General features: G+C 51.1%; 7 protein-coding genes across 7 annotated transcripts; 5 read left to right on the top strand and 2 right to left on the bottom strand.

The window, feature by feature from the left end:
* The first annotated feature begins 401 nt into the window (after positions 1-401).
* On the top strand, positions 402-2,820 carry BDP81DRAFT_97894 (AMP-binding enzyme). The gene is made up of 4 exons (XM_060596546.1): positions 402-812; positions 892-2,138; positions 2,204-2,328; positions 2,390-2,820. The coding sequence occupies exons 1-4, from the start codon at positions 716-718 to the stop codon at positions 2,583-2,585; spliced, it is 1,665 nt and encodes a 554-aa protein (XP_060441524.1). The 5' UTR covers positions 402-715; the 3' UTR covers positions 2,586-2,820.
* A 417-nt stretch (positions 2,821-3,237) lies between these two features.
* On the top strand, positions 3,238-5,197 carry BDP81DRAFT_397804 (uncharacterized protein; the record flags this gene model as incomplete). Its single annotated transcript, XM_060588377.1, has 2 exons — positions 3,238-3,791; positions 4,378-5,197. 2 exons carry the CDS (start codon positions 3,238-3,240, stop codon positions 5,195-5,197), a joined length of 1,374 nt encoding a protein of 457 aa, XP_060441523.1.
* A 2,148-nt stretch (positions 5,198-7,345) lies between these two features.
* On the top strand, positions 7,346-8,354 carry BDP81DRAFT_381522 (concanavalin A-like lectin/glucanase domain-containing protein). The gene is made up of 2 exons (XM_060586889.1): positions 7,346-7,780; positions 7,835-8,354. The coding sequence occupies exons 1-2, from the start codon at positions 7,399-7,401 to the stop codon at positions 8,218-8,220; spliced, it is 768 nt and encodes a 255-aa protein (XP_060441522.1). The 5' UTR covers positions 7,346-7,398; the 3' UTR covers positions 8,221-8,354.
* A 442-nt stretch (positions 8,355-8,796) lies between these two features.
* Positions 8,797-9,387, bottom strand: BDP81DRAFT_328296 (uncharacterized protein; the record flags this gene model as incomplete). The annotated part of the gene is made up of 2 exons (XM_060585200.1): positions 8,797-9,219; positions 9,325-9,387. The coding sequence occupies 2 exons, from the start codon at positions 9,385-9,387 to the stop codon at positions 8,797-8,799; spliced, it is 486 nt and encodes a 161-aa protein (XP_060441521.1).
* Positions 9,388-12,736: 3,349 nt separating this feature from the next.
* BDP81DRAFT_397801 (glycosyl hydrolase) lies at positions 12,737-14,406 on the top strand (the record flags this gene model as incomplete). The annotated part of the gene is made up of 2 exons (XM_060588376.1): positions 12,737-13,288; positions 13,345-14,406. The coding sequence occupies 2 exons, from the start codon at positions 12,737-12,739 to the stop codon at positions 14,404-14,406; spliced, it is 1,614 nt and encodes a 537-aa protein (XP_060441520.1).
* Positions 14,407-14,657: 251 nt separating this feature from the next.
* Positions 14,658-15,095, bottom strand: BDP81DRAFT_397800 (uncharacterized protein; the record flags this gene model as incomplete). Its single annotated transcript, XM_060588375.1, has 4 exons — positions 14,658-14,750; positions 14,827-14,837; positions 14,895-15,013; positions 15,070-15,095. The coding sequence occupies 4 exons, from the start codon at positions 15,093-15,095 to the stop codon at positions 14,658-14,660; spliced, it is 249 nt and encodes an 82-aa protein (XP_060441519.1).
* Positions 15,096-19,344: 4,249 nt separating this feature from the next.
* On the top strand, positions 19,345-20,513 carry BDP81DRAFT_464016 (PAP2 superfamily-domain-containing protein; the record flags this gene model as incomplete). The annotated part of the gene is made up of 2 exons (XM_060594101.1): positions 19,345-19,381; positions 19,450-20,513. 2 exons carry the CDS (start codon positions 19,345-19,347, stop codon positions 20,511-20,513), a joined length of 1,101 nt encoding a protein of 366 aa, XP_060441518.1.
* Between the last annotated feature and the right edge of the window lie 429 nt (positions 20,514-20,942).

The following is a 20,942-nucleotide window of genomic DNA, read 5'->3' as shown; positions in this document are numbered from 1 at the left end:
AAAGAGCAAGGATCATAGCTCAACGCCACGGAATCTCCCCGCACATCCACAGCCAAAAGACACTCACACACACACACACACACACCGACCGAAGACCCCGGTCAAGATCCTCCCCCACCAAAGGGCGTCAGGGCGCAGCCAACACGCTGGCAAGCTTCGGAGACACGACGCTAACGAAGCGGTTACCCCAACGAGTAAGCAGCAACTATCCTCCCTCTCGTAGAATCATCCTCGGCAGCGAGCGGCCATTCTAATTAGCTATGGTTTCGCAAAACGCGCGCGCGGGGACTCTGGAACCAGCGGCTTGCCACGGCTTCGGTGCATGAGACGGGCCCGGGATCTTGATAACAGATGCAATGCGGGGAAAGCTAGCTGCTCGATTCACACAATGTTCTCTTTTCTCGGTCAGCTACCTATTCTCCAATTGCTCACTTCTTCACGTCTAATTTATTGAGTAGTAATTCATTCCGCGTGCATTGACCTCTGACTATCACTTCCCCCAACGTCTACGACCTTGACTCCAATTTAACCTTCTTCAAGCTCCTCATCTCCATCTTTGTTATCTCTCTCCTTTACTTTTGTTCCGTGGACACGGCAAGCTGAACTACAGTAGAGCTCTACACAACCCGTTTACGCATATTAGAGAGCGGGAATTCTACGAGGATAATCAACAACACGATAGCTTCCAGATTTGACAAACTCAACGACCCTCAAGATGGGTACCGTTGTGGAGAAGCGGGGCGGCCAGACGATTTACAAGTCCCCAGATCACATTGATCTTCCCAAAGTCGACCTCCTCACATTCCTGTTTGGTGAGTCTCATCGTCACGCAAACCCCAACACATTGCCGAGCTCGGCCCTTTACCAAATGCATGTACTGACATCGAGCAGACTCACCAAACGAACGGCTGCGCGATGACACAGTCCTTCACGCCGACGCGGCAGATCCATCCAGATCAATCACCAAATCCCGCCTTGTAAAGGCTCTCAAACAGCTCGGCCATACCCTCCGGCACCAGTATGGCATCAACAAAGGCGATGTCGTGCAGGTCATCTTCACAGGCCACTACATGGCACCCACCGTCTTCTACGGCATCATGGCAGCGGGCGGCACCGTCGCGGCGTCAACGCCCTCCTCCACCCCGCCAGAGGTTGCGCGCCAGATCAATCTCACCGAGAGCAAGATGGTCATCTGCAGCCCCGATCTCAAGGCACTAGCCGCTGCTGGTGGGTCAGCAGCAGGACTCCCCGATGACCGGATTCTCTACATTGGCGATAGCCACGAGTTCCAGCTGTTCGAGGCCAAGACGGATAAGCGAGTCCCTCTCTCGACGCACGAGCTCGACTGGGAACGGGTGACGGACCAAACGCGACTCGAGAACACTGTAGGCTGTTACATTTACAGCAGTGGCACCACTGGTATCCCCAAGGCAGTCAAAATTTCTCACGCAAACATGATTGCGCAGACCATGTTCATTTCAACGCCGACGATAGAATATTACAAGACGCACCCAAAGATTGAGTACATCACGCTCGCGCATCTGCCGGCGGCTCATATATCTGGTCTCCAGGCCTACATCGTCAATCAGACCTTCATGGGCGGCATCGTCTACTGGATGAAGAAGTTCAACTTTGTGGAATTCCTGGACTACGCGAAAAAGTACAAAATCACCTCGTTCTTCAGCGTACCGCCCATCTATCTCATGATTGCGAAATCCCCGTTGGTAAAGGATCACCTCGACACCGTGGAGTTTGCCTTCACGGGAGCTGCTGCCCTGGGAGGAGAAACCCAAGCCGAAGCACAGCGAAAAATGGGCAAGGGGAAAGCGATCCTCGGTCAGACGTGGGGTCTTAGCGAAACGACCGGTGGGTTCACGATCCTCCCACGCCACCTCACAGACGACACTGGCAGCGTCTCCATGATTGTAGCCAACTGCGAGGCTCGCCTGGTCGATGATGAGGGGAAGGACGTCGAGGTCGGACAACCTGGGGAGATGTGGTGCCGCGGGCCAATCATCACCAAGGGGTACTACAAGAATGATAAGGCCAACAAGGAGGCGTTTGTCGATGGCTGGTTCTGCACGGGTGACCGCTTGTCTTTCAAGGATGGAAAATTCTACTTCGTTGATCGGAAAAAGGTTCGTAATATTTGATTCATGGTATCGGTGATGCCTCGAAGGGAGCCACAGCTGACCATCTTCAGGAACTCATCAAGTACAACGGATTCCAGGTGGCACCAGCCGAACTTGAAGCATTGCTGGTCACGCACCCGAAGATCCAAGATGCAGCAGTAATTGGCGTCGACGGCGAAGGCACCGAACTCCCAAGGTACGCAACTTGTAGCACTCCATCGGCCACCACAGATTGGTATACTAACAGCCCCCTTTAGGGCCTACGTGGTCGCCGATAAGAAACAGATTTCTTCCGAAGAAATCCAGAAGTGGGTGGCAGATCAGGTTGCAAGTTACAAGAAGCTTCGTGGTGGCGTCATTTTCATCGATGCCATCCCAAAGAGCCCCTCGGGAAAGATTTTGCGCAAGGATCTAAGGGCACTTGTCAAGCGCGAGGCTGGAGCCAAGCTTTGATAGAAATCAGGTGCTAAGACACCCCATGGAAAGTGTAAACGAACGTCCTGCTCACTTGCTTAAACGCCGCCATTCATGGCTCGGGGCTTAGTCCTGAATTTCCTTTGATTGTGGTTCCCCAGATGCTATGTAAAATTAAGCCTCAAACTTTGACGCCTGGTACTGTAAAGTGATTCGTTCTAATCCAGGTGGGGATAGTATGAAATCAAAGTCGATCCATACGCCTAATGGAACCATTATTGATCTATCTATCTCCGAAGGATATTGCTCCATGCTCTATTTGCGTGCTCCCCTACCCTTCTTCCCACTACGATCTCCTTCATCCTTCAATCGTCAACTACATCCAGCCCACACTCAGTCTCTCGGACAACCACTTCAATCACTCATTCTATCATTATCATATCTTCAGATCAATTCTTCAACAAACGCCATCATGGGACTTCTAGCATCCATCAAAAACCGTCGTATCGGAACAGGAAAAACTCAACCTATATCTGAAGCATACAACCATATGCAAGGACCTATGCTGTATTACTCCCCAGCCATAGTCATCCAACAACATGCCCCCTTGGATCCGACTACCAATGGCCCTCCGACAAATTCGACCCCGATCGAGCAGGAAAATCAACGGCTTCTCCATCTTACGCAAACTATGGCGGAAGAGAGAATGCGAGAGAAAGCTGTTTACAGCGACTTCCTCGAAACCGCCTATCGAGAGAAGTATGGTGATCAGTGGGATCTCCATCTTAAAAGCGAGCACCCAACATTCGAGATCAAGCGAAAGCCCGTTCCTTCCAGCCAGTCGAGCTCTCGGGGTTCCAGCCCCAGTGCCTCCTCATCCCGCTATAGCGGCACTCCCATGAATGAGTATTCTTCGGGGTCGTGGTTCAACACACCGAGTCCCGGCTCCAGTCGATCCAGCTCCCGAAGCCCTTCGCGAAGCGAAGCCAGCAGCCGCTCAGATTCTTCAAAAACACTGGTTAACGGGGGCAAGCACTTATACTTGGTCACTGGGAGAAACCACTCGCATGCCGCAGTATGGCCCGTCAGCTACAATCCTCCGCCATACATTGCCCACCGCCCTCTTTCCATCATTTCAGAGGACGGCACTGGCGAGACGGCAGCAAGGGCAGCCCGGCAAGCACTTCTTCAAACAGCTCAGAGGCAGGTCACGCCCGTGGCAACCGGCCACAAGAAGAAGCTGAAGTATGTGCCAGCTCCCAGGAGCCATTTGGCTCGAGGAACAGTGCGCAATAGGCGCTAGTGGTGGGCCCGTTGGAAGTACCTAGAAGGGGAAGTCACTTAAAGCTCCTAGCTTCAAGGTGGATAAACGAGGGCCTATTAATGGTACTCGATTACGACGCATCATATAGACTCAATTCAGGACGACCGTCTTTCTGATGCAGTAGCCTACGCTCTGTGTGTCATTATTTGATATACCTATTTAGGACGGATAATGGATGACCTTTGGCAACAGCTGGTTGTAAGGGAAAAGCATAAGCTTCGAACCACGTCAAGTAGAAGCCCTACTAATACAACCCATTCGTAAATCGAACAAGCTATTAGTCAGTCAGCCATTTCAATTGGATGATTCGTGAAAGTAGTAATTCGTGTTCAAGTCGTCAAGTCCAGGAGGTGGGCGGGCGACATTTTTTGCTCCACTCATTAGCAGGCCCAGTTTCTGCCTACTCCATTCTATAAACTTTCAGAGGTATGAAGTCTGCGTCATCAAGACATGAATGAGCATATGCATACCTTCGAGTAAGATTTAGTACCCACAAGTCATTGATAGAATGGCCTACGAAAGGGTACGGGAGCTACGGTCTGGCTCAACGCGACGTGCTGTTTCCCATGCGGGTATTCGTACGGAAAACTCTGCCACGGAGTCTCCAGCCTCGGACATCGGGGCACGCTCTTCCATCGCCGACGGTAATTCGGCCCCCGCAGACGAAGAAATAAATATCGCCTCTTTCGCCGTGAATCTCCCGGCTGAGACCGACGACTCCGACACTTCGGCCGCCGCTGATCGCCCGCGCAAGCGCCGCAAAATCTCCGCCGCCGCGTCTACCTCTGAGCCCGCCGGCCCGGCCGCCCCAGCCCTCAACCGCCCCGGTGCCGTGCGCCCAAACCCCTGCCTTCCTTGCGTCAATCACCTCGCGAAAGCTCGCCTCCCCGAGGCGGTCGAACCCTGCCGCGACTGTCTCCGCGGCGCCGCTGTCCGCTGCTTCGCATGCGCGGACCCCACCAGGAAGGCGCGCTGCGACCCCATCGACGACAACGTGAGGGCGGCCTGGGCCGACTACAACGCCCTCATAGCAGCAGCTCAGGCCGAACCAGATCTCAATATGGCCAACTCCCACAACCATAGCGCCGTAAGGGCACTGGGTCGTCTCCGGGCAGAGGCTGCTTCCCAGACCAGAGCCGAGAACCTTAAAGCCAAGGCGAAACGGGACGCCAAGAAGGGAGGACCCGGCGCCTCCAACAATGAGACAGTGACACAGGGTCTCGTCCCTGCCATCATTACTCGCCAAGACGCGCTTGCTCTCCAGCAGCAGCATGCTGCTCTAGCGGCTATCTGGGACCAGATTGCTGCCCGCGAGCCTTCCGCCTAGAGCGAGAGGGCTATTCCGGGCTGCAACTAGTGGGCATACGCAAAAAGTCCGACGGCGAGGATAGCAGCTTTGATTGTTTCAGGAATCCTATGATAGCGTTAATAATGGCGCATAAATGGCCGAAGACTGGGCTGGGGGTCTCTCAATATGGAATCTATTACTGACAGATCAAACATGACTGATGTAAATTTCGTATTTCTTCGTGGGGAGGCCACTACAACAACCTGCATTCTTACGGACCATCAAGGCCGTAAACAGTTGAGGCATCAGTCCCAAAGCATCATTGCCTACGAAAAAGGCGACAAGAGATATGTTCAGCATGGTTTCTTTAGCATAAGTTGGTAGATCGTGCGATGATGACACCAAAGTCTCCACCATGAGCATCAACCTCGAGAATTACAACAAGACGCACCATAGACGATTAGCCCAGCAGCCTTTATCACGTTTGACCTAAGAGAGTCTCTTCCAAATAGTTGAAGCGCTATAGAGTATGAAGATTTGGTACCAGTTCAGAATAAGTAGACAGAGTTCCGCTTCGAGACGTGAAAATTAGGGCCTCATATCTCAATTTGGGGTTCTTCGCCGAACTACTCGTATTGCTGATCTGACACTTATGACATTAATCCTTCGAGGAGCCTCATGTCGCATTTTGCCAAGTGAAGTGGATTTCTTCGGCGGCCCAGCCGGCCTTCCAGCTGCACCATCCTGCATGAATCCTAAGCAACCTACTTCAGTCGAACCACTCTTTGGTGAAAGTGCACATCATGGCCTGGACTCAAGATTTGAGGCTTTTACATCATAGAATCCGAGACAGTAGTCACATTTATCGACTCTGTCACATTTGCTGCAGGCTGAGGCTGACCGAGTGATTTTCTTGCCCACCACCTTGCAGCTGGTTCGGCCAGTTAGGCGAGCTCGCAAAGAAGCGAGACAAGACGATTGTCTCTGTCCCCCACCTTCCTATTTCACTTGGTGTCAGTTCATCCCATCTTACCCATGCGTTCCATGGCCCAAGTCTTAGGATTTGATGCAATGTGACCATCCACTCGTGTCCCAGACCGTCGGAGCATCATCGATAACTTGTCTTCATGTGTGAATGAGGTGAGGAATGCTACGATTCGTCAGCCGTAACCTTTCAACATGTGGTTCTTCCAATAAATCAAATAGCAACATGACTGACCGACATATCAGGGGTGGTCAGATAGAGTCCGGGGTACCTGCACTGACGTGAGATGAATTACTGCGCAGACCAGTCGGTAAACGCGTGTAACCCCGGCAGCGGGGCGGGAGAGCCCGTCAAGGGAGCGGCTGCGGGCCTCTAGTCCGAGAGACCGGGGAGCCGATCCTTAGAGTGAAAGTGTCGCCATCGACCGGCGCATGTGTAATCCTTCATCAACCCGTCACCCCGTGGGTCTATCCTCGTGCACGTTAGGCTCTCGCCATCGCTGCAGCTTACCGCCATCGGATGCAAGATCTAGAATGTCTCACTACTCGCCCTGATTAAGGTTGTGATGGCGGTCAAGCGCGGACTGTTTCTCGGCCAGTGGCAACATCAAGGGAGTGAAAGGTGAAAGCTTCCCTAGAACCCGGTAATACCTATCAAATGGAAACTCCGAGACGATCCAGCCAAGGGAGATGTCCAACTTCGCACCTGCATGACAACGCCACATCCGTCAGCCTAATTCTAGCCTCGAAGACCCTTGGAAGTCGGACTTGGCACTGAGAAAACTGTGTGAGCTGGTCTGAAGTGGTGTGCTCCATGTTTCGCAGCGGGATATAACGATTGGTGGTTAGGAGGGGCCACTTCTTCTTGGCTGCGCTGAGCCTTGAGTGATTTCCAATTTTCATCCCTTCAGAGTGTGCGCAACCCCCCTCCATGACCCTGTTAGTTCGTGAGAGCGTCATTCGTCTCCTCGGATCCCCTCGCCTTCCTTCAAGAAGGTCCTCGGTGACCATGCAGGGGAGATCGGAGAATCAATGGACTTACGTGACAGGATTCAGGCAACGTTGCGTCCTCATCATCGAGTAATAGATCATGACGTGCCCAGGCCCTGAGGCCCGGCTAGACCTCACGATGAACATTATATGCCGTTTGTGAAGACTATAAGTAATCCAGTGCTTCTCCCAGCAAGAAAAGATATGAGAGATGCCCAAGACATCCGGACTTAAATCTCTAGCCTCATAGTTCAATCCTCGTCACAATGCGCTCCTCATTCATCGCATCTGCCCTCGCGGCAATCCCCCCAGTTCTTGCTTTGACCCGGTCTCCTGCACCGACTGTTACAAATGGTCAATACGTCGTTGACGGCTACGCATATGCCAAGCGCCAGATTTTCAACTTTGCAAGTGGCACTACCCTTCCCAGCAACCTCTACAAGAGCACCTGGAACATTTCTGACCCACCTACCCATCGCTTCGATGCTGCTAATGTCGTTGTCGGCGGCGGGTACATGAACCTGAAGGTTCCGGGTGGTCAGACAGCGATGCCTTACAGCTCTGCCGAGGTTTCCACAACATTCAACGTCAAGTACGCTTCAGTTCGTACTGTCGCTATCTTCAGTGAGCCAGCGGGAGTCTGCAATGGTAAGTCGCGCATTTACAGTCGAGTTGCAAATCCATGCTAACAAAACCCCATAGGAGCGTTCTTCTATCAGAGTGATACCCAAGAGACCGACATCGAGTGGCTTTCCGATGCGGCTTCCCTTAGCAACCAGGGAACTCGCAAGCTCTGGCTCACCAACCAGGATACCGATGGCGACGGCATCAAGACATACAACGCCATCTCTCCCCCTGCCAGCCCGACTAACACCGAGCACGAGTACCGTCTCGACTGGACTCCTGGCCGTGTAACCTGGTACGTTGACGGCGTCCAGGTATGGACCACGACTGGCGATGTGCCCACCGCCACTGGTCCCTGGGTGTTCAACAACTGGTCCAACGGTGACAAGGGCTGGAGTGCCGGCCCCCCCGCCACCCAGGCGGATTTCAAGATCAAGGATATTTACATGTACTACAACCAGTGATCTGTGGAGAGATGTTTTCACAAAGAAGTACATGTACCTTGTCGAGAAATGCGGGACTATCTACATGTACTTGTATGAACATGGGTTGCATATCATTTGATGTCTCATGGTTTCGAGTAGTACTAACCTTAATGTATGGAGTGGAAATTCAAAGACTTTTGTTTGTGCTATGATTTCACCTATTCTGGAGTGAATTGAACTTGCTCAACTTGTATTATCATCAGACCGGGAAGAGTTGAACTTCTCAACTGTGTATCCCAATCGCGGATGGTTGGAACCGCGGGCATGTAAACTTCAATGTTCCCTTCCTTGTGCGTGCTAGCAGAATTAGAAAGTACGGTCCGGGTGGGTGCTCAATTGCTCTTAGTCTTGACGTTGTGATACTACACATGCATGTTAAGTGGACGAGAATGGTCGCATGATTGTATCCAGTTCAGTTTTGATGCAGTGAGCTACCATCTATAAAACTCTACGAGTCAAATCCAGGCACAGAAATGTCTACCCAATAGGTACCTTTGATCAACCCAATGTTCATCTCGCAAGACAATCGCATTGACCCCCTAACCTTAAAGTTACTTAACAGACAGGAATGTTGATAACATCGCCAACTTGAAGCAGAAGAGGGTCGACACCCTGGTTGACAGCTTGGAGAGCGTTGACATCGAGGCCGAAGCGCTCGGCAACGATGAAGAAGGTGTCGCCAGAAACGATGGTGTAGGTGGCTGGGCCGCCCTTAACACAGGTGCCGGTGCCGGGCTTGGACAAGCAGGAGGTGTTGTCGGGGTTGCAGACGTAGGTTGGGACCTTGAGGACCTGGCCGAGGGCAATGTAGTTGGGGTTGGTGAGCTTGCTGGCGTCGGCGATATTGCAGATGCCGGAGCTGTACTTCTGGGAGATGATGGTGAGGGTATCGTTGGAGACGACGGTGTAGTCGATAGTGGGGCCGGGAGAGCAGGTAGGGGTGGCCGTGGCCGAGGCCGTGGTCGTGGGAGTTGCCTGCTGTCGGGTTGTTAGTTTGAGTTCATATTTGCTTATGGCGTTGTTGAAAGGCCGTTCAAAGTTCGAGTACGGTTTCAAGAAGTGCAGGAGATCGAGTCAGCTTACAGGAAGGGCAGCTGCCAGGCCGGCAACGGCGAGGACGGAGAAAAGGGTGGAAGTGAACTGCATGTTGACTGATTTGGAAGAATCAAGATTATTGAAGCTTAGCGAAGGAATGGAAGTTGGTAGTATCGAAACGATTGTGTTTGTATAACGAAAGACTGGATCGAAGAGCTGGGTGCTGATGATGATTTCCTAAAAGGTCTGTAGCATCCAACGATCTCTTGCCCTACTTATATGAAAATTCGACAGCCCCTGAGAGAAGAGGGAACCAACAGTTCGGACGCTAGCATTCTGAATCCCATGAGGGAGCACTTGGCAACGGCAGTGTCTGTTTGTGGGGGCATATTGGTTAGGGGCTTGTTCATGGAGGGGCTGTGTGATGAAGCTCTCCGTGTTTTGTTCAGGCTAATTCGCAGTGTGTCAAGGCGCGAGACAACAAGCGACAGTAAACGAGGCGGTTGCGAGCAGCGAGTTCGCGCTGTGAGGGAGACGTATTTCCCGAGCCATGGGCTTGGGTCACTCGGAGGACTCGGGCATGATCATGTTCATAGCAAGCCAAGCAAGTAAACCTAAATTTCTGGAGATCGTGGCCCCTTGATTGACTCGTGCCGGACGTTGGGTCTGGGGAGGCCCTCGCAACTCTGCTGCGATTGCCGGGAGGTCAAGACGATGTTTCTAAAATCTCAATATGAATTCACTCAATATCCCTCCCATTCAATTTTAACTTTTCATTTAGTGACGTGGCTGTCGTCAGCTTCACCACTTTGGCGCCTCCGAGCTGGCGATGGCCGAGCATTGATATTACTAACGTGAGGTCTTCAGAAGTGGTAACAGTGACGCGTGTCGAAGCAAAATTCCATGAGAAGACTTCTACTCGAGAAAAGTGCTTCACAGCCTGAAGTCTCCTGAAATAGGAGAAGTATCGGTTGGCTCCGTGTTCGCGATCCAACGTTGACGGGTTATCACGCGGAGTATATAGCCGGAGCAATCAATCAAGGTTTGAGCCTCATTTAAGGTCACCCCACCCTCACCGTCCGAGCCATCGTCTCATCTCTCGCAGCCTGGCACCGACCGTTTGCATCGAAATTGTCAGTCTGAGCATTTCTGCTCACTTTCCGAGTACTTCAATCATTGGATGAACTTCCGATAATGGTACATGTAGTTTGACTTCGACAGTTGCTTGTTCATTCGAAAGTGGGAGATTCCTTTGCATGTCGTGAACACTGTGGACGACCTCTCCACTTTCCACCGACTATCTTCTGGGTGTTTCCCAGGTCGGTCTCGGATTGGTGAACTTAGACTCCGTGTGGAGATCGCGGAGGGATCCACGTGCCCCAAAGCCACGTTATGCTCCCAAGGAGCCCCGGGCTTTCCGATCAGTTCGCAGTGAAGTGACCTTGAGGCGGTGTTGACTATTATTACTAGGACACCGTTCCCACAGACTTGATGAAGACCCAGGTGAGCGGTAGCCACAACCGAAATGCAACCTCGTGTTGTCCGTAAAGGGGTCGCATAGGAGGCAAAAGCGGACCTGTCGGATTGGAAGCCCAATTCGACCGTGAGTAAGGGCAGAGCAGGGGCCACCTCGAGAGGGTACAATTACACCTCGACGGTTCACCCAACCTCCGGTTGAAATCTCCCTTCTACTCCTTACGCAGAATCAATCAATACAGAGATATTGATACTTCGTCACCCCCAGGACCCTACGGTTCGAACCAACTTCCCTGTGATAGGAAATACCAACAGGACCAGACTTCCCATTTCTGCACTCAAAGCCTTGCCATACACATATTGCAATCCATCGATTTCGCCGGCATGTTGCTGTCAGTCATACGGTCTTGGCGTGAATGCCCTCATGATTGCGGGGCGCGTCAAGCTCGGCGGTCTATTTTTGAGAGTTTCTGCGGAGTCGAGATGCTGTCAAGCTTTTCACCCAACGGTACATCGTCTATGTTATGAGCGGTGCCGCCGTCTCTGCCGAGGATTCGCTGGATCGGATGGACTCGCCTAGAAGCTTTGGAAAGGGTTATTTTCGTATCGGAGGCGACTTAAGGAAATGCGTCTCCTTAGTCGGATCGTATTCGATATGGCCTCTACGCTCAAGCTGCAAAGAGCAAGTTCTTTCATGCCCACAAGACGATAGTCTTGGATGAGCTACTCTTTCAGGAAACGAATAATACATCGCTGGAACGAATGTTCGTGATGAAGACAATTGGAAGCTCGTCAGCAGACTCTCATGCGTGTCTGGCCTTCGATCAATGACTTCATTCTCCTGGGACTTTCTTCGCTCAGCCTTAACTACATGCTATTGATAGTGCTTGCCCGGCCTGGGCTTTTGGATGAACTCACTGCTCTCTTGACTACCTTATATTAGACCATCAACTTGATAGAGCACGTGATGATGGGTCTTAGGACCACTTCTTGTTGTTTTCAAAGGCTATTGCGGGCCACGACAAGGCATGACTTGGCCTATGAAAAACAATGTCAAATTCTCACCCCCTTCTAAACTATGACTCGCAAACTCGAAGGCAACCGCGCGCTTAGCAGCTGTAAAAGCGATAACGCTTAGAAGTTACTAGGAAAATGAAGAGAGCCAACCTTTGAGGTAAGGCAAAGAACAGTTGAATTTGGTCGGCATTGACGTTCCCTGGGAGTTAATGAAACCTGATCAACGATTGCAATTCTGGTCCCAATCCATGACCGTCTTGATGGTCCTTTCTTATGCTCTAGTCCTGAAATCGCGATATCATTCTGAGTAGCCTCACGTAGGACACGCCGTCTCATGTACTTGGTCATGAGTGTTGACCCGGTCAGCAGGCCCGAAGGCTGCTCCGTACCTGTATCTACTATCTAGTGTCTTTGTGGGTAAGGCGGGGAATACACCTGACGATACCACCACGCAAGCAAATCCTCATATCATGAAGAGACAAATCATCAATCAACCCCAGGACCTATCGTTGCGGCCTCCTGCCATCACCTGCCGCTCGAGAAAACGTGGCTAAGCATGCATTTCATCCGATCAGTGTGTCTGGACGATCATGATGGTGGCCCGCTTCCCCGCACGATGCTGGAGAATCTCCGTCCGTTCCCCTCATCTCATCAGTTGCATCCCCAGCCTCCGCTTTTAGCCGCCCCAGATCAACCCCAACTTAGTTGTTGCGCACCAATTGCAGGAATGATCTGGCCCGGGATTGAAACTCATGCGATCGCCTTATTTGCGCGCAAGTGAACGTTTCTCGGCATTGTGTAATCATCCAAGTCGGCTCATGTCAGAAGGTAGGAGGAGAGTCATTATCTGGTTGTGAGAGGAGCCGCGATGAACTAGCTTCGGGTACTATAATAATAAGCTTATCACAACTGTAGTCTTCTCTAAGACTATGATATCGATCAGTGGTGTTCTAGATCAGTCACGAACATGATGCTCTCCCTCCTTTCAGCTCTGGCGCTGGCGGCGACCTCTGCCCTGGCCCAGGATACCACGTTCACGAATCCTGTCCTATGGCAGGATCTGGCTGACCTGGAGGTCATTCGCGTTGACGACACATACTATTACACAGCTTCAACGATGCATTACTCCCCGGGAGCTCCCGTGCTCAAAAGTTACAACCTTGTCGACTGGGAGTATGTGGGACACTCAGTGCCCGAGCTCATCTTCGGAGAAGAGTATTACCTGAATGGTAGTACGAGTGCCTATGTAGGAGGTATCTGGGCTTCTTCCTTGAAGTACCGGGAAAGCAATGGGATGTTTTACTGGTACGGATGCATCCAGTCCGGCGGAATGAAGACATGGATCTTCACCGCGAGCGACCCGGCAGGGCCCTGGACTGCTCAAACGCCCATAGACGAGTGCTTCTACGACTTGGGTGTCCTTGTTGACGAAGATGACACTATGTATGTTGCATACGGAAGATACAATATCAGCGTTGCTCAACTCTCACCTGATGGACTGCAGCCAGTCAGGAATGAGGTAAGCTTCAATTGAACTTTCGAACATGCGGAGAGCATCACTAACTTCTCTTCTAGGTCGTGTGGGTTGATCCAGTGCGGTACTTGGAAGGAGCAAGATTCTATCACATCGGTTCCAGCTACTACATCTGGTTGACCAAGCCCGCCGATGGCCAGCATGTCTTGAAAGCAGATAACCCATGGGGTCCTTACACAAATCGCACTGTTCTCGATAGAATGGTTTCTCCGATCCCGAACTCCGGAACACCTCATCAGGGTGGCATTGTAGATACCCCCGATGGTGACTGGTGGTACATGTCATTCTTAGACGCGTATCCGAGTGGCCGCATTCCAGTTCTGGCACCGTTGACATGGGACGAAGATGGCTGGCCTCATATTGTTACGGATGAGGCCGGGGGATGGGGCGAAACTTACCCGATGCCCATCCAGACGGAAAAGAAGGTGAAGGCAGCTGGGGCCTATACCGACAACTTCGATAGCTCTGTTCTCTCGGCCGAATGGGCTTTTAACCACAACCCTGACAACTCGGCGTGGGAGCTCGGTTCTGACGGCCTTACATTACACACAGCCACCATCACAGACGATTTGTATAGAGCGAGAAATACTCTTGCCCACAGAATTCAGGGGCCCAAGAGCAGCGGCACGTTCCGACTGAATCTCGGCACCATGGTCGATGGCGATGTAACTGGCATCTCGATCTTCCGCGACGAGTCTGCTTACATTGGTTTCCGGAAGGAAGGCGATATTTTGAAGCTCGTTGCGGTTCATGATCTCATCTTGTCGGAGAGTACGGGCTGGCAGACCACCTCCAATGGCACGATCGTGGCCACCGCCGCCGAGTCTGAAGTCGAACTGTCAGGGGTTGCCAACGGTTCTGCAGACATCTACCTGCGCATAGTTGCAGACGTCCAACCGACCTTTGGAGTTGAGGCGGATAACCCGAGTCAGCTGCTGTACAGCCTCGATGGAGAGAACTTCACTCAACTTGGACCGGACTACCCCCTCCACAACAGGTGGCAGTTCTTCCTAGCATTCCGTTTCGCGGTGTTTAACTATGCTACGAAGTCTCTCGGGGGCTCAGTTGTGGTGAAGGAGTTTACTCTTGAGGCTGTGAACTAGCCCAACCCTTCTCGATCAGGACTACCTTTGGCGCTGTAAGCTTCATGTTTTCTTCAACCTGGTCGTCATTGAGGACGTCACGATCCGGGCCGATATGAAAGTTCGTATGAATGTTGAACCCCTTCGGTCCATCGGTTCAATTCATCTCCTGGCTAGTCACAGATAGTCAGAATATCTCAGTCATGTATCTACAAAATTTCGGCCTTTCTCAGATGTCCTTCTACGATATGTTCTCTGGGAGTCGAGTCGGCTCATGGGCCGCACTCAGCAGTTTGCAATCCATTGGTCTCGAAGCAGTCGTTTTGGAAATCGTTGTTTCGCACGGGGTCAGATACGATAATGCACTGTGTGAGGAAACAAAGTACTATTAGTAAAGGGTAGAGCTGGGGTAGCAGAGGGCGTATTTGGTCGAAGGCTTACAGCATCGCCTTCTGTTCCTTATTTTAGCACTCTTTTTCCAGTGTGATGATATTCGGGGGTTGACTTACTCATATATCCTTGGTCGTGGCATGCAGAGGTCGTCCAGTCAACGCGGACTTTCTTGGATGCCTGTTCGCGGCAGAAACAGCTGATCTCCTGCTGGGCGAGGGTCCCCGTCGCGAGGGTGCTTCAAAATGCTTTAGCGTTGTTTGCTTTGATATACTTGAGATAGGGCACTCTTACAAGAAGAAAACGACAATAGTTAACATTGTTGACACCTGGGATGGATTATGAAAGTTGATTCGGAGATCACACATATGCTGTCCTTCCTGAGAGCATCCAAGACGTACTTATACAACATCCCTTCTAGGAGCGGTGTCTTCAATAGGACCACAGTGCCCCCATTCAATGTATTTGGCTTCTAGCTCTTACTATATCAAACTAGGCATTCAGATATGCCAAGCTGGACGGTTCCTGAGGGCTTGGCTTGTGTTACGAAAGAGGTATAGTAGTGGATATCTCAGGGGTAGAGATAAGGGGTAGACAGGGGTATGGGCATACAAAAGGGGCTCCCTCGAGGGCTTCCCTTTTCCCCTTTTCCATAGTTGATTAGACCACAGTTGAGATCCCGATTTCCATGAGCTACTCTATATGCTGATTCGTGACAGCTTGGCAGCTATGAGTTGTTGAGTGAACCACTGAGATAGACGTCAAGTTAGAGTTAGGGCAATGGGGCTCCCCGATTGGCATCGGTCTCGCAAACTCATCTGATAAGACGCAAGGCAAATTTTCTCCAGCAAAGAGGCTTAAGCCCGGCTCGAGTCATGCCGCTGAGGATCTTGCCGAGATGAGGCTCGTGAACCTTTTGAACCGGCTACCAAACTCTCTGGAAGCTTGGTCTGTAAGTTGGCCGAGGATGAGCTTCTTTCGAAGCTGGAAGCACGCATCTCAAGTGCCTGGCGGCGTAACTGCCAAAGAAGCCATTCACAATGGAGAAGAGCTTTTGCAAAACAGCATCATTCATCAACAGCTGGGAAAGGGGCATTCGGATCCTCTGAGCATACTTAGCATACGTAGGATACATGTTGGAACGGATGAGGTATAAACCAGGCTCAAAATCATTTGATAGTCATCAGCTGTGAGACCTCTTGTGCAGAGTGATGGAAGCTCCATGTCGCAGAAGCCGCAGCATACCGGCGAATCTATGTCGCTCAAGCAACGGTCTGATTAGAAACGACCCAAAAGTATTGTAGATATGCCTAGAATAGGTTACAATATAATAGAACACTGCCGTCGTACGAAGGTATTGGTTAGTCGAAGACGTGGCGGGGTCCATCGTAAGTAGCTGCCTCGTGACCCCAGGCCGGAAGGAGTAGGTGCGCGGCTTCAACGCTCAAACGAGATGACTGACATCGCGATGCCCTCTGAGAAGACTTACAATCTAATCTGTAAGAGAAGAAGCGTGTCTGTGATGCTTCAGTATGAAGCATTGTCTTGCCCATTTGTCATCGGTACAGCTGTGCTTAACGATATAGGTACCCGATCTAGAGGCTAGCGAGCCGATATTATGGGCAGATATCGGAATTCTGACATAATCCTAGGTTGAAAAAGGCACGCTGACACTGGAAGTGCTCAATTAGGACTCGATCCCGATCTATCAAACGCTGTTTGATGATGGGCATGATTGCTTGACACTGGGAACACTTGTGAAGACATTGACCGCACATAAAATCACTGAGTTTGACGTTGCTGTAGAACTTTCTGAGCACATCACGGTCATTACCGTCAATTTTCATCAAACTCCAGGTCCAGAAACATTGCGATTTATAAACCAACCAGCTTTGGAGTAGGATCAGGTAGGTTGCGAATGCTCTGGACATGCGCACCCTTTCCAGAGGCACATGCCAGGTAAGGTACATGTATCGTCAACAATCTTACTCTGTTGCAATTCTCTCACATCCTTGAATCGAATCTTGGTCTATACGTGCCAGTGGTCATATCTTGTGGGAAACATGATAGCAAGAGAAGTAATCTGTGCCGACATGTCGACATCAAACAAAGGAGAAGGATGGGGGAACCGGATCGACTCGGCAATAGACCGATAGGCCTCGCTGACCCCCTAAGAGTGAAGACGTATGCTAGGTCGACGGCGGCGGAACGACTTTATGATCACTGACCTTCCAATCAAAACATTAGGAAATACGTTTCCCAAAACGGAGAATCGAGAACGTTGCGTCGAGTTTCTTCCGTGCACCACGAAGTAATTCTTTTGGCAAACGCTTTGCCAGGATCATATCATGATGGATAATTGCCTGCATCTGGACCGTGAGGTTTTGAATGGTTTCTTCTCATTGAAAATTTGGCATGGGGCATGAGGGAGGGCAAGATGTTCCATGGGGTTCAAAATGCCTCGATCGATCACCCAGGCTACACTAGTAGCTCAAGTCCATATGAAGATCGAAGAAAGATCGTTGACTTTCCGGAGCTGTTGTGTTTGTCTAAGGGTATAACACGGAAAATATTGGCGATCTATCGTCGTGTCGAAGCTCTATTACCGCTCTTCTCTACGGAAACGAACCCAATAGTTCTGTTCCAACCGTCGTAGCAACAGCTTGGCCTCGGAGGTTTACCTCACACTTTCTGCCTTTGGCATTGAATGAAGGGACATAACCGAAGTCGGGCCAAGCATTCTTTCGTACGAACAACGGAGACGGCTATGGCGGTGCCATAGTTAACGGTGATGTTTTACGACGTGACGGGTATGACGGAGCAGGCTCGATATTCGAGGTTCGATGACCAGGTCTGTTTACTGTCGAAACAGATCTAAGATGGGCAGTCGTGTAGCATAGAGTGGCCGCGCAGTGAAGAGATGGACCGTTTCTGTGTTCTGTTGTCCACGACGAAATCTGCTAGAATACGAAATTAGCAACAGGATTCAAGTGACGCCATTGATGAGTATCGGCGATACATGTACACTGTAGAAGATATATAATCCGAGGCTGATGGCCGGATCCAAAGACCTGCAAACGTGGAAGCCTGTGGAGGGTCGAGGACGTCGGAGGCATGGACGGGAAACCAAGGAGGGGATTTGATTTTCTGGGCCGAGGAACAAATGGCCCAAGTTGTAGGCTGCTATTCAACAGGAACGCATCCGAACAAAGCAGCAACGTATGTTCAGATTCCGCTCTGAAGTATAAACGAGTTTCAGAAGGAGGATCTAAGAGCTTGCAGCAACTAGAACGATCTGGTAACGGGACTGCCCTGCCAAGGAGTGGTTCTATGACCACGTGCTGCCCTTTTCCCACACAATATGCCCACACACCTGGGACAGCCACCCGCAATCTCGAACTGAACACTCCCTACCAGCCCTTACCGCTTTTTGCATTGGATACCTGATGGGGCGAGCGGTTGTGGAACTTATGCGTTTTGGAACATTTGCAATCTCGCTGGAAAGCAAAGTTGAACACCAACAACACTGCTCTGTACTTCACCAGACTTTAATACCAGGGAGAGGCCGGGAACACTTCAACACAAAGTGAGCTCCGTGAGACATTGCGACTTCCGAACCTGGTGCGGCTGGGAACCGACCTTCTTACACACCGGACCACAGGCTGTCCTACGCTGTCATTGCCTTGCTGCGCCGAGTGTAACCATCGCGTCGACATGAGTAAAATGTTGGCACTGCAGAGAGCCTGGGATTCTGGGTCTGCTTTGCGATTTCTCGTAGCTGGTAATTGACCCAGTCCAATGACATTGGTGGCAACATGAACTCTTTCCAGGCTGACATTCATCGGTAAAGGTAAGAGTTGCACATCTAGTCATCTATAAGCAGAAACCCACAAAGAGAAGTGGCTTATTGGACGCGTCAGCCGATCAGCTTGATTGATGTGTGTGGTACCTAGAGCAGGCTTCGATTCCAGGAGGTGTCTGGTATTTGTTGTTGAAAGGAGCAAAAGTATAGGAGGAGTTGACAGTACTGAATTTTGAACCAAACGTAGAAGACATATAAAGTATCCGTAGTCAAGTCAAAACTCTCGCTGTCGGGGAGATGAGAGGTCCGTCCAGCACAGAGGGGTCACTGGCCATTATTAGGCCTCGACGATCTGTGCCGTTGTGGTGGCCCCTTTCCCCGGCTGATACAAGATTAAGACCTTGTCCAGAGTAGGACACAGCCTCACTTGGTCTGGTCTAGCAATACGCCGTATTCTAGCTTGTTAAGCTTGCTAAGCTACTGTCGTACAAAAACGAATCCGTAATTGCCGGCCAGCAATTACGCCTTATTTACCACAGCTACCTTGCGTGAAGTTGGAGTAGAGTGCGCTTGTCATGTGGCGGGGAACGAGACCGCGACTGAACCGGGCGAATCTAGGGAAGAGGCGCTGTCCCTGCATCCAGGTCTAAGTCACATTCTCACACAGCCATTCTGGGGTTCAAATATATATAAATGCCCAATTCCATCCTGATTATCATGAATTTGAACAACAATCAGCTCATCGCGTTTTTGGCTTGGACAACAGAATGCTCGATATTTCCCTCGAGGACCTCCAGAATCGTGGTCCCTTTGAATCCCGTCGACCTTATTCATCGATTTCGGATCCCAGCGGCACACATCGCAAACGCCAGACAATGGAAATTTTATCTTGATTCTATCCTATGCCATCGATTGGGTTTTACTCATCGCATTTGCCGTGGCAGGCCTGCTGCTTGGCAACCTGTCGCCACAAAAACGGCCCTTCAACCTGGAGAACCCAGATATCAGCTTCCCGCTTTACAACGATACCGTATCTGTGACGAATCTGCTCCTGCTGAGCGTCGCATTGCCAATAGTGGTGATTTTCGGAGTGGTCATACTGTTCGTACCTGGGGGAACAGTCCCAAGAGATACTCCAAGGTCCCTTGTTTGGAGTAGAAAGATTTGGGAGGTGCACGCAGGATGGCTGGGACTCATCCTATCGGTCGTGACGACCTGGTTCATCGTGAGCACAACAAAGAACCTTCTAGGGAAACCTCGACCGAATGCCTTGGCCCGCTGCCAGCCCAATCTCGACAATTTGGCCCGGTACATTGTTGGTGGCATATCAAACACCACCACCGTCGCCATGGGACAGCTCGTATCGACCGACATCTGCGCCAACCCTGACAAGAGTGTGATTGACGAGGGGTTCCGCAGCTTTCCGTCCGGTCACTCGTCCGTCGCAGCTTCAGGGCTCATCTATCTCATGCTTTTCTTGGCGAGTAAACTTGGGGTGGCCGCATCGTGGGCACTTCAGGGGGTACACCTGGGAGCTACCCATCACTCTGCTTTCCCTTCGCACATCGATGGGGAGAGCATGGCGGGAGAAGGTCAGGCAGGCAGGCTCCCCGAGCAAGTCAACTCGTTTCGAAAACAAGCAGCAGCTCCACCCGTCTATCTTGTGGTCCTCACCCTTGTTCCGTTTGCGTTGTGCATCTTTATCTGCGCCTCCAGATGGTACGATTCCCAACACCACGGCTTCGACATCTTGTTCGCTTTCGCTATCGGCGCTACCTCATCTTATGCTGCGTTCCGCTTCTACCATCTACCTATTAGTGGAGGTGCTGGCTGGGCTTGGGCTCCTCGTAGCGAAGATGCTGCGTTCTGGGCGGGTGTTGGCAAACAAGGATATCGCCACAGCTCGACCAAGCTTCGGCAAGATTCTGTATGCTGAAAGACATTCCCCGTTTAGTGATGTACACTCGGGGCGAAAGATTTAAGCCGAATCCACCAATCACCACATTTGTATCACAAGCAATGGCGCGGACTAGACACGCATTGGTGTACAGTAGTCAGTAGAGATGGTTTCTCATGTAATGGTCAGGGGGCCAAAAGCGAATACCTACTCAGGGAGTCAGTCGTAGCATTGATAGCTTGAATTTCCCACATCACACGTCACAATCCAAGGTTCCTTTTCATAATATCTGCCCAGGCAGGTGCCGATTTGTTGAGATACTCGGCCTACGTAGTATTCGTACTAGCTGATCGTTCGAATGTGGAATCTGGAAGCTGTCAAGGGGCTCGGATTTAGCTATCCTAGGAGCCCGGAGACCGAACGAGGGGCACTTGTCATGTCTGGATCGTCAATCCTGCCACAACGACC

This window comes from Colletotrichum phormii (assembly GCF_030913505.1).
Source record: "Colletotrichum phormii strain CBS 102054 chromosome Unknown BDP81scaffold_20, whole genome shotgun sequence".
NCBI lineage: Eukaryota > Fungi > Ascomycota > Sordariomycetes > Glomerellales > Glomerellaceae > Colletotrichum > Colletotrichum phormii.
Note: the sequence above shows the minus strand (reverse complement) of the source record. Positions and strands in the feature narration are given on the sequence as shown.

Coding starts and splice junctions, on each gene's coding strand:
- BDP81DRAFT_381522 (XM_060586889.1), top strand. CDS start 7,399: ATGCGCTCCTCATTCATCGCATCTGCCCTCGCGGCAATCCCCCCAGTT. Junction 7,781..7,834: donor GCCAGCGGGAGTCTGCAATG/GTAAGTCGCGCA, acceptor AAAACCCCATAG/GAGCGTTCTTCTATCAGAGT.
- BDP81DRAFT_97894 (XM_060596546.1), top strand. CDS start 716: ATGGGTACCGTTGTGGAGAAGCGGGGCGGCCAGACGATTTACAAGTCC. Junction 813..891: donor CCTCCTCACATTCCTGTTTG/GTGAGTCTCATC, acceptor GACATCGAGCAG/ACTCACCAAACGAACGGCTG. Junction 2,329..2,389: donor GAAGGCACCGAACTCCCAAG/GTACGCAACTTG, acceptor AGCCCCCTTTAG/GGCCTACGTGGTCGCCGATA.